Source organism: Ahaetulla prasina, chromosome 3 (genome assembly GCF_028640845.1).
Source record: "Ahaetulla prasina isolate Xishuangbanna chromosome 3, ASM2864084v1, whole genome shotgun sequence".
Classification (NCBI taxonomy): Eukaryota; Metazoa; Chordata; class Lepidosauria; order Squamata; family Colubridae; genus Ahaetulla; species Ahaetulla prasina.
In genome coordinates, this window is record NC_080541.1 from 36,945,125 (window position 1) to 36,957,972 (window position 12,848).

Consider the following 12,848-nt stretch of genomic DNA (forward strand, 5'->3'; position numbering starts at 1 on the left):
ACAGCACCTTTCTAAAACCAGCATTTCTAATGTCATTTTAAATTTCAGTACAGTTCTACCCACTCCAGAAATGCGCACATTACTATATTTTTATCCCTCCTATCCTTTAGGAGCTCAATATGATGCATATAACATTCATCCTTTAATTTTAAGCTCACAGCAACTTTATCACTTATGTAAGAGTGAGATGTGGTGACTGGACTTCTTTTTTGTCAATGAGAATAATAATGATCAGAGTACTGGAAACTAAGTTTTATGAAAACTTGGTTTTATCGAAGTTTTATGGAAACTAATCAAGGAAAGATCCAACTTAGAACTAAGGACACATTTTCTAATAGTGAGAACAATCAACTAGTGGAACATCTTGCCTTCAGAAGTTGTGGGTGCTCCACCACTGAAAGGTTTTAAGAAGACAACCACCTGTTAGAAAAGATATAAGGTCTTCTGTGTGAGCAGGTTATTCTATTCTTTTCTGAATTATTTTTGAGAGAAGTAAATATCTTTGGCTTTGGATAAAGATAACATAGTAGCATTTTTCATCAAGTGCCATTAACATTTCTATGAACAAGACACATAAAGGATGACACTGCATTCATGTGTTATAAAAACATTGTAATAATAAAAATAATTTGATGTTGGAATCAGTAATTAAAAGATATGACCTTTTCCGGACATAGTTGTAACTGTTTTAACTGTACTTTAATAGCTTTGTTTCCATGAAATGTGTGGAGCCAGATTTTAGGGCAGCATAAAAGATTCAAACTGTATTTCTGAAGATGAATTGGATAAAAAATAGAGGTACATTTCACTTTATACTTGTTTTAAAAAATCATCCAAATGTGTAAACACATAACATAACATAACATAACATAACATAACATAACATAACATAACATAACAACAGAGTTGGAAGGGACCTTGGAGACCTTCTAGTCCAACCCCCTGCCTAGGCAGGAACCCTACACCATCTCAGTCAGATGGTTATCCAACATTTTCTTAAAAATTTCCAGTGTTGGAGCATTCACAACTTCTGCAGGCAAGTCGTTCCACTTATTAATTGTTCTAACTGTCAGGAAATTTCTCCTTAGTTCTAAGTTGCTTCTTTCTTTGATCAGTTTCCACCCATTGCTTCTTGTTTTACCCTCAGGTGCTTTGGAGAACAGCCCGACTCCCTCTTCTTTGTGGCAACCCCTGAGATATTGGAACACAGCTATCATGTCTCCCCTAGTCCTTCTTTTCATTAAACTAGACATACCCAGTTCCTGCAACCGTTCTTCATATGTTTTAGCCTCCAGTCCTCTAATCATCTTTGTTGCTCTTCTCTGCACTCTTTCTAGAGTCTCAACATCTTTTTTACATCGTGGAGACCAAAACTGGATGCAATATTCCAAGTGTGGCCTTACCGAGGCATTATAAAGTGGCATTAACACTTCACGTGATCTTGATTTTATCCCTCTGTTTATGCAGCCCAGAACTGTGTTGGCTTTTTTAGCAGCTGCTGCACACTGCTGGCTCATAAATACAGTCTTAATTTTCATGATTCATAGACTGGCAGTGAGATTAATGACTTCTGTTCCTAGCATACCAGCAGAAAGAAAAGACATATGTAATAGTGATATCCTGATATTTTTGAATGCAGTTGATGACAAGTGTGCTTTCTTTGAATCAGTGTCATACAATCATACAATGTTTAAATTGGCCTGTTTAGGCTTATTGGATGCAAAAGAAAAGCTGAAAGGTTGCACATTGAATAATGAGAAAGAATTTTGGCTGCTGCCAGGAACTATGTAAAAATGAGGAATAGTCCACATAATTTATGGTATAGAGAAATTGGTTCTTCAGCATAGCCAAAGGTACAGATCTATTGGCAGTGATGAGGCTATGCTGTCTCACTTGAGCATATGTTTCCTATACAAAGTAGGCAAGATCTAACATTTTACTTCTGTAGTGTCTGCTCTTTTATTAATCAAATTATTCCATTCTCAAGATAAGGAACCATCTGTGTTATTGCTAGATACTTTAAAGCTTATTTAAATACATGGATGTAGTCATATTTTTTCAAAGATCTTAATCATTGTCCTACCCCATAAACAGCCCAGAAAATAAACCACCGGAAATCATTATCAATGAATATGCACAAATACAGCTGCAAGATATTGTCCAAAAAATGCGAGAAAGAACAGCTACTTATAAGGAAAAGATGAATAATCCAATAATCTCTTCACCAGAAATCAGTCCAACCGCATGTAAGTTGTGGAAGCTGTACCTTTTTTACTTACATTGTGTTATGAGTGGCTTGAAGATAATGAATTGGGACTGTGAATCAGGTTCTCCAGCAGGGTTAATTTTAGAGTATTACCATCCTGGTCAGATATGTACAATATTAACCCAGGAAGTGTCTCTTTATCTACTAAGTCATTTTTATAGTTTACCCAATGCTTGACAAAATCTTTAATTATTCATCCTCAAAGAAATATCAGTATAGAAATATAGTGAGAATATAGTGAGCTGCCTGTACTTTTCTGGGTCACAAGTATTTAGCTCTGTAAAATAGTATTCTCCAAACACTTCAGTATGCCCATGATCCCAACCTGAAACACTGAATTTATTTCCAACAACACCCACAACATGGAAATACATAGGATAGAAGGATATATTTGTGAGGAGACAATCCTGCATCCTGGTAATCCTCAACTTGCAACTGTTCATTTAGTCGCTGAAAAAAATGACTTATGACCACACTTACAACTGTTGCAGTATCGCCATGATTACGTGATTAAAATTTGGACATTTATTGACGGGCATGTGTGCACTGTCCTGGAGTCATATGATCACCATTTGTGACCTTCACACCCAGTTTCTGACTAGCAAAGTCAATGGGGAAAGCCAGATTCACTTACCAACCACATGGTTCACTAACAACTGTAGTGATTCACGTAACAATTGTAGCATAAAAGTTTATAAAATGGGGCACAATTCACTTATCAACATCATTGCTTTACAATGGAAATTTTAAGACTCATTTGGGGTCATAAGTCAAAAACTACCTGTATTTACATGAGCATAGTTCTCACCAGGTGGAGGGTGTGAAGGTTGCTTATTAATGATCGTTTGTCTTTTAATTTGTCTGTCTCGCTTTGTTTATTTTTTTCATTTTTGATTCCCAGAGTCACAATGATCAAGTTGGAAAACCACATAAACTCTTTAAAAAAATTAAATCATGACTGAAACTAAAGATATATTTGCCCAGTCAACCTATTATGACATTCAGAGAGTATTTTCAATAAAATAAAATCATATAACTTTTGATGGACCAAAATAATCTCCCTATTTACTGTCCTGCTTATTTAGTTACTAATAATTCCAATGCATTTTATGTTGAATAGATTCATTAAGCTACAGTAAGATTGAATCTTACTTATTGAATCATCATACTTAACAATTGGCAGAATAAATGTTTCTCTCTTTTCAAAAAAGATAACAAGAAGTATACCTGTAGTATATTCTATACTTTAATGAAAATTTAATTTAAATTGAATTTAAAAGACACAAATACATAGTGTAAATCTGAGATTATAATGTATCTATTTTTGTAATTTTTTGGGGGGGGAGGGGAAGTAAAGCCTCAACTTTAAAATGCTGTCCAAATGTTTCAGTGTTTTTACTCCTGAAGCACTATTCACACAGTTCATTATCTTTGTTCAAATATTTTGTTCTGTCTTTTATTCAATGACACTTTGGTAGGTATTAGTGCCACACATGGCATGGAGGCCAAATATTCAGTAGAAAGTTCTATAAACACTGAAAAATATAAGGATGCATTACAATTTAATTCTTATCTCAGAAGCTGAATAGACATCACTACTCAGAAAACTCTTTTGACTTCAGCACTAAAGCTAATGCTTCCTTTATCATGAAGCTACCTGACAGATAGTTTTTAATTTAATGACTACCTTGAACAGTGACCGTTCAATTATGACAGTGATGAAAAAGTAACCTTGAGACCAATCCTCGCATTTATGACCATTGCAGGCTTGTAAAGCAAAGAAAAACTGAAGTAAGACCATAAGCACAGTCGTAGTTTCACTTAGCATCTGCTTCATTTAATAACTGGGTTGTCAGTTCCAATTGTGGTCACTAAATAAAGATCACCTGTACTTTAAAAATCAAATTCCACCTGGGATGCCTTTTCTAACCTTTATTTCTCTATTAGTTCACAAATATATTTCTGTTCATAATGGGATTAATCAGATCACAATCAGATCACAAGTGCCCAGATCACTTTTCCAAAGGATTAATAAATGTTTTTGGGAAAGTTGTAAAAAGAATAGCACAAGGATAAAGGATCTAGAATAAAATTCTGTAGTTTCAGTGAATCTAGTGCATTTGAGAAAGTGGTATTAACTTTATGACTCTCTAAAATTTATTTAGCACCCCAAAAGAAGCCCCCACCCCCTGCTGCCAAAGAGGAAAAGAAAGAAGAAAGCAAACCTGAGGAGAAGCCAAGTTCTACAGTCAAGAAACTATCCATGAAAGAATATATGAAAAAATGGAAACTGCCAGAAACCATAGATGCATTCACAGGTATAAGTTCAATTCTCCAGAACAGGGGTCTCCAGCCTTGGCAACTTCAAGACTTGTGGACTTCAACTCCCAGAATACCTCAACCAGCAAAGCTGGCTGAGGAATTCTGGGAGTTGGAATCCACAAGTCTTAAAGTTGCCAAGGTTGGAGACCCCTGCTCCAGAACAAGGAAGTTCTGGAGATAGTGAAATTCTCAGTGATTATCTTTGGATATGTAAAGACCTTTGCAGGCTTCAAGTGCTATTGCACTATAGATAAGTCAGCATGTTTTCCCTTTTGTTAATGTAGACTGACTATTAACTTTATCCCGAAATATAGAATCTATTAATTGTTTGAAGATAGTGACTGAAGTTGAGCCTTCTAAAAATAACTTTAGTATACAGGTTAACTAATAAATAATCTATGCATCACTTCTCAGACTGCAATTAAGGATAGCAAGTTATGATACTTTCCTTAGGCACTTCATTTATATTTTCTGGAGAAATGCATTCCCAAATCCCAATGATAGTAACTTAAACAAGCGTATTATTTTTCTTTTCCAGATCGTCGCTATATAATGTGGTTATTCTTAGTTACTGCTGCTTATAACTGGAACTGCTGGTTCATCCCACTGCGATTAGTATTCCCAGTTCAAACATCCAGCAATATAATATACTGGATTGCTACAGACATTTTAAGTGACATCTGCTACATCTGTGATTTCCTGTTATTTCAACCTCGAGTACAATTTGTGAAAGGGGGAGATATAATAGTAAGTAAAAGAGAAAGAAAGAAAAAACCCTGAAGCCTAGTGGGCTGGATTGATGTTTTTTACCAGAAAACATTAGTGTTCTCTCCCCCTCTGCAGTCCAGGAGACACGAGCAATGACTTAATTAGCCGGCAACTATCAGCTCTGGCAGCAAACTAGCTAGCGTCTCCCAAGTGTCTCTGTTATCTCCCTTGGTGCCGATGAGTCAGCCAGGAAACCAGGAACAAACAGGACTTCAGCTCTAATTCTCCCTCTAAGCTGTTGATTTGCATGCCACAAGGTGGTATAGCAGCCCTTTCTGCTTTTATATCCTGTGGGGTGTAGCTCCATGACTCAGCACTTCCTAGGCCTGCCCCACCCCTGCTTCTGTTGTTCCCGCCTCTCCTGCCTACGAAACCTAGGGTCCAGCCAGGCCTGACTGCCATCAGCCGGGTCTGGAGGCGTGGCCTGGGGGGAAAGAGTCAGGGGATGGAGGCCTCATTATCTCCTCCACTTGACCTGCCTCTGGCTCCTGGAGCTGAGCCAGGGAAGCCGGTGCTCCAGAGGTAAGTCCTGATGGCCCTTCCCCCTTCCGAGTCCCTTTCTGGCAGGGGGCCCAGCTTGGGGGGTGCAGACACAACAATTAGATTCAAAAGAGATGAAGTCCAATGTTATTTGGGGGGTTAAAACAGAGTATAAACAGAACCCAGAAGACCATTGGATGGCACCTATTACTATTGGTACCATCTTTGCATTCTTTTACCACAATCATTGCATTTCAATTTGCAGGTCTTTCTATTTTGTGATTTTCCCCAGTTCATTCCCTTCAGTTCTGCTGTCTCCAGGTACCACTACATCCACTATCCAGACATTTTTTTCTTTCTTATTGACCAGTGCTATGTTTGTAGTGTCTGTTATATGGCAGGTGCTTATCTGTTTGAATTCCAAAGTCCAAGAGTGCTGGTATTTCTTGCAGATAGGAAGATACTTGTGTTAACCCTTTTTAGTTCAATAGTGCCAGATCCAAGCCTAAAGATGACACAGTAAAATCGAATCAGATCCAATCCTTTATTTGCTTAAACCTAATGGACAGAATCTCGCTAAACCTTCTAACCTGCTAGATACTAAATCTATAACCCTCTACCCTAATAGAGATGTTTTGAGGGATTCTAAGATGAGGCTACCCTGAACTCTCCCGCCCCTTCCTCATCTAGCTTAGAACTGCACAGTTTCTTAATTTGGTCTTCTCTCTGATGAAATGTACTGCCTCCTCACTGGGAAAGCTCTGTGCTGTCCAGACCAGGAGTCTCCAACCTTGACAACTTTAAGACTTGTGGACTTCAACTCCCAGAGTTCCTGAGGTCCACAAGTCTTGAAGTCCACAAGTCTTAAAGTTGTCAAGGTTGGAGACCCCCGGTCCAGACTCTGCTCTGCTGTTTCTCCAAGTGCACATTCCATCACGAACAGGAAGCATAGTTTGTTAATAAACTGGCCTGTGAGTTTCTGCTGAAGAGCAGCTTTTTTTTAACAATAATAATGTAATTATTATATTGTCATAATTGCTATTATGTAAATCAGTGTTTCTCAACCCCAGCAACTTTAACAAGTACAAGCTCTTAACATTGGCTAGGGGAATTCTGGAATTTGAAGTCAACACCTCCAAATGTTGCTGAGGTTGAGAAATGCTAATATAAATCACTTAGTCTGCCTTTCTTAGTAGTAGCTTAACTTGGCTGGTAACTCCTGCTTACCTTCTTTTCTGATTCCTCTTTGCTAGAAAAGTTTTCAGCTCTTCCTCCTAGCTGCTGGCTAGAATCACATTTTCCTACAGCTCTTACATGCTAGGAACTACGACTGCAATGTAAAACCTTCAATTTGGCCACTGAGTCCTTTAAACCCCATCAATTCAAGAACAATCCTGTTCATTTTCAGTCAAGAAGACAGTTCCAATCATGCAATCAATTCTTTTAAAATGCACATGGAAAGCTACAGTTATAAGCAGGCTGTTGCCACATGAGAGAAGACTAGATTTATTTTTAGAGTTCTGTTAAACTTCCCTGATAAGGAGATAGCATCATTTCCCATCAGAGAACAACTTAAAAATAAACAACTAATCATTTTTAATAGATGCAATGCTGACAGTTCTAATGCTAATGAGAGCACATCCATCCGGCTTCTAAATGAAATAATTTGTATAGTAGTGTTTCTTCTAATGGCTCATCCCTGCTATAATTGCTACCAATAGAGTTCAGCAAACATTGATTACAATAATCATTACATTTTTCCTTAAAAAAAACATAACAAAGCCCAAAATAAAAAAGTGTGTGGGTTTAAAATGAGGCTTAAGATTTCTCATTCAAAATCATGGATTTTATTCTCCCTAAAAAATTTACTTACCTACCCTTCTATTCTTCTTCTAGTCTGTTTTCCAAATTTTGTTTTGAAAAAAAGGCCCTCTTTTAACAGTATTTCAGCAGTGTGATCTTTTTTTCCTCTCTGTTCAGTATATTAGTTCTCTAAGTATCATTAAGACTATGTAGTCCATGTATTCTTACAGAACGTCTCCATTTTAATGCCCTGCATCTCCAGGGTGAGAAAGACAGGCTTAAAACATTGAAAGACACCTAGCAATAGTATAGGCAATATTGAATTAGTTGTTTCCTACTTAGGTACCTGTGGAAGGAGGTTCTGATGTTTCCAAAGTCTAAGAACAAGTAATGCATCAAGGGAAAGCCTTAATAGTAGTTGAAATCACACTATATTTCTAGGTGTTTTAAATAATATGCTGATTCCTAAATGTTGTTATTTGACGGAACCTATGCCATAAATATAAATCCTTAGTCTTAATATTTTCTCAGGATTTCTGACAACTTAAGCTGGCAGTTCCAAGGTTTCCTTCAAACCTATAATAATCAGGTTTAGGAGTTCTATACATGGTCAGTGCTGAGAGAAAAATTGATGGTTGCATCATAAATGTGAGTCAATTGCTAAGAGTCTGAATTTTGATCACATGATCATGGAGATGCTGCAACGGTCATAAGTATGAAAAAGTTACTTTTTTCAGTGCCATTGTAACTTTGAATGGTCACTAAATGAACTGTTGTAAGTAAAGGACTACCTGTAATTTAAGATCCATTGTTTTCAACCGAGCTAAGATGTAGCTGATTGTTGGGCTGCAATATAGCAATAGAACTTAGACTTATATACCATTTTATAGTGCTTTACAACCTTCGCTAAGCAGTTTTCAGAATCAGCATAGTGCCCTCAAACAATCTGGGTCCTTATTTTACCAACCTCCAGAAGGATGGAAAGCTGAGTCAACCATGAGCCATTCAAAATCAAACTCCTGGAGTGAGCAGTGGGTTAGCCTGCAGTAATGCATTTTAACCATGTGCCACCATATACTTTCGAGAGTACCTCTAGTAAATTTCTATGCACCAGATGGCGGTGCACTATATTCTTTAGATAAATAACTTTGGAGTGTTTAAATAATATAAATATAATATATTTTGCGAGTGATTATTATGTGATCCTATACCACATACTAATTCTCATATGTTATTGAGGTTATTGAACTTTGACTGACTCTTTTTTCTGTTTCTACTTTTAGACAGATAGAGAAGAAATAAAGAAGTCCTATCGGAATTCATTAAAATTTCGAGTAAGTAAGATGAGTAAATTGGGTATGCTTGACAGGGTATCAGTTACTTTAATTCATTTGGGAGACTATGGTATTATTGTTATTATATCTCTTTTTTTTCAACATGACATTCAATAATAATAGTTTTTCACAAAGTTTTAATTTTCTGAATTTTTACAAAGTCAAGAATCAGTGTCCTATATATCAGGGGTCTCCAACCTTGGTCACTTTAAGACTTGTGGACTTCAATTCCCAGAGTCCCTCAGCCAACAAAGCTGGCTGAGGAACTCTGGAAGTTGAAGTCCACAAGTCTTAAAGTGACCAAGGTTGGAAACCCCCTGATATATATGAATAAACAGACTAAAACAAAAATATATCAATAAATAAAATACTTAAACCAACAGTTTACAAATAATGAAACGATTATTAGCTGGAAAAAAAATTCCAAATATTTTGAGAATCATCTGATTTCTGTTTTGGCATTCTGGGAACCTACTTAATTTCCAAAGGAAAACAAAGGAAAGACATAGGGGTGGTAACGTGGGAACAATCCCTAAATGGGAAGGTAGTCACTGGGGGAAATGGTCCATAGAGGAGCCAATCAGTGAAGCTTGTATTTCCTGCATGGGTGAAAGTAAGGATATGGCCAAACAGTGACCATAGTCCAGACTTGGTACCAGCCTGGGCCCAATGCAAGTTTGCAATACAGATTGAAATTTCTGAAACCAGTTTAAGAAATATCTGTGGGAAGCATGGGAGTCAAATATAATGCAGAAGTCCCTTATTCTATCATGGATCTCTAGAAATGGAATAGATTAAAAACCATCCAGAATACTTTTCCAAATTTTAACCATCAGCTGAAAAAATAACCTTACTCAGTGAAGGTCAGATGGGAAGTACCTAAACTTTACAAATGAATAAAATAAATAAATAAAAACATTATAAACATAGATTATCCCATATTTCTGTCAACATCTTGCAAATACGAACACATCCCAACACCATTATTAATGTGTCCGTTTTCTTAGCAAGTATCTAGATTAGAGGTCAAAAACTAGAAGCCCCCATCTGTGTAAAATTATGAATTATTTTCAGTAGTAACAAGGAATAATGAGAATAATTTATTCTTCCTACTTTGCTTCTCAATTAGACACATTTCTGACAAATATTCACAATTCAATAAGTCAAATTAACTTTGAGTAATTTTTAATACAAGTATCATATTAATTTAAGCAAGACTAACTGAATTGTTTGCTTCACCAGCTTGATTTATTTTCAGTAATTCCATTTGATGTTTTATACGTTATATTTGGAATCAGTGCAATATTTAGAGTAAACAGGATAATGAAGGTAAGAAGAGATTATCTATTACTCTTAATCCTGGGATAAAACTCATATTCCTTATGGTTTATTGATCACATTGGGGATGAGATGGATTCAAAATAAAAACATGCCATATACTTTCTAACTATAGATTTCAAGTATTTTTCTTTGAGAAAAAGTTCATTCATTTCTTTCAGTTCTGAATCAATTTTAAAAGCTTATACACTAATGTTGAACACTAGAATAGGAGACATTTATTTTATGAATTAACATTATAACAGTATAAATGTAATTGTATGCAAGCTTAACTAAAAATAGGTCTCACTGTGTTCAATTAGATTTATACTTATACAAAGACATTCTTTTTAAATTAGAGTTTTTCAATTCGGTCAGCTTTAAGATGTGTGGACTGACTAGGGAATTCTGGGAGTTGAAGTCCACATATCTTAAATTTGAAAAGGTTGAGAAACACTACTTTAGGCTAATTAGTAAATTTGGCATGTAGACCACATTTTATTACCTTTAGGTAAAGGTAAAGGTTCACCTTGCACATATGTGCTAGTTGTTCCTGACTCTAGGGGGTGGTGCTCATCTCCATTTCAAAGCCGAAGAGCCAGCGTTGTCCGAAGACGTCTCCGTGGTCATGTGGCCGGCAGGACTAAATGCCAAAGGCTCATGGAACGCTGTTACCTTCCCAAGGTGGTCCCTATTTTTCTACTTGCACTTTTTACATGTTTTAAAACTGCTAGGTTGGCAGAAGCTGGGACAAGTAACGGGAGCTCACCCCATTACATGGCACTAGGGATTCAAACTGCTGAACTGCCAACCTTTCAGTCAACAATCTTAGCGTCTTAGCCACTGAGCCACCACGTCTCCCTTTAGGAACTGCCTATTTACAAAATTGCTGCTGAGAAATTTCTGTCCTAGAATGCTTTCTACAAATCTATTTATCTTTGATTTTCATTGTTTGCCTGTTTGTGTTTTGAGGAGGGAATGAAAATGCATGTGGGTATAACCACTTACTATTTCTATTTTCTTAGAATGCTTGTGGTTCCCAAAACTATTCCTGTAAAGTATAATAGCTGTGACTGATATTGCATATCTGCAATATATCGGTTTCCTTTAAAAATAAATGAATAAATAAAACTTTAAAAAACAACAGGAAAGATAGGCATGGGCATCCACAGAAGAGGTCAAGGGCAAATTTAAGATGATTTCATTATGTAAATACTGCAAATTAAGTACTTATTCATGATTTTTAGACTCTTTGCACTTTTGGGGGTGAGAGGTGTCCTGACTCATGATCTGTTTATCTAATTTAATTTCAAATTAATGGATTAAAGATGCCCTTTAATTTGCAAAGTTTAAAAAGAAGTTATACAGACAATTATCTCTCTTTCAAAAAGCTAATTATATAGAAATCAAGTAATGAATAAATATAATCAGCAAAACTTAGTCAAGAAAGTTTGGTTAACTGAATACAATAATACTGTCAAAAATACTAATATGCTATCAGAGAAAAAAAATCATCACCTCCCCTATAGAAAAGGGAATAGGTGGGCAATTTGTGACAAAAATGCATTATAGAGATGGTTTTACTTTTTCTTGTTTTATATTCAGTATCTCACATTCTTTGAATTCAATGACAAGTTAGAGGCAATAATGGATAAAGCATACATCTACAGGTATGTGTTACCCGTGTTATAGTATCTCACGTAATATAGTTTTCAGAAATATTTTAATATTTTGGAATGATGAGGATGAGGAGGAAGATGCAGTTTTCTATAGTTTTCTGCAGTTTTATCTGCAATCCATAATGGATAAATTCATGCAGTCCCATGGAACATGTTATAAAGTCTAGAGCAGGGGTGTCCAAACTTGGCCCTTTGGAGAGTGGTGGACTTCAACTCCCAGAATTCTCCAACTAGCAACTTGCTTAAATTTATAGCTCATGCTGGCTGGGGAATTCTGGGAGTTGAAGTCCACCACTCTCCAAAGGGCCAAGTTTGGACACCCCTGGTCTAGAGTCTTGTGGGAAATCTAGATTTTGACATTTAAATGAACAATATTTATCTTAGCAGAATTAAGTCCCGGTGTGATGTAATGAAATCTACAATACTTAGCAAAATCTTTCAGGTTTCATACCTGGGCTTGGCTAGTCTTAGCATAAGACTCTCAGACAAAACTTTGCTAGAAACAAACTTTATTTCACACAACAAAAGGATTTATTGTTCATTCAGAAATGTGTCTCTCTGTATGTGTATTAATTATTTCATTTTTCTTCCCACATATCTGTGCCAAAAGATCCTTGGTTAGAATTTTGATTGACTACTCCAGCTATTGTAAAAACAGTTAAGGTAGTTTTGACTGAAAAGCAGCAACACAGCCTAGATTTAGGGGTATGGGAAGAAAGTATTTGAAGGAGACTCTAACTTAATTGACTTACTGTAAATCTGCCTAGGTAGGTACTCTTTCAGTCTTCAAGGTTATGTTTTTGCTCTGACTAGCACATTAAATATGCTGATTTTTGAAATCAGTGTTTCTGCCTGAATTTGTCAACCACGTAGGGCTTG

At 36.2% G+C, this 12,848-nt stretch overlaps 1 protein-coding gene across 1 annotated transcript in view; it reads left to right on the top strand.

The window, feature by feature from the left end:
- The window catches only part of CNGB3 (cyclic nucleotide gated channel subunit beta 3), a 57,627-nt gene that overhangs the window by 16,833 nt on the left and 27,946 nt on the right, over positions 1–12,848 (top strand). The window contains exons 3-8 of the mRNA XM_058175098.1: positions 2,095–2,246; positions 4,432–4,584; positions 5,127–5,335; positions 8,923–8,973; positions 10,216–10,302; positions 11,896–11,960. Of these exons, the coding sequence (XP_058031081.1) occupies positions 2,095–2,246; positions 4,432–4,584; positions 5,127–5,335; positions 8,923–8,973; positions 10,216–10,302; positions 11,896–11,960 (717 nt within the window). The remainder of the gene's footprint in view (positions 1–2,094; positions 2,247–4,431; positions 4,585–5,126; positions 5,336–8,922; positions 8,974–10,215; positions 10,303–11,895; positions 11,961–12,848) is intronic.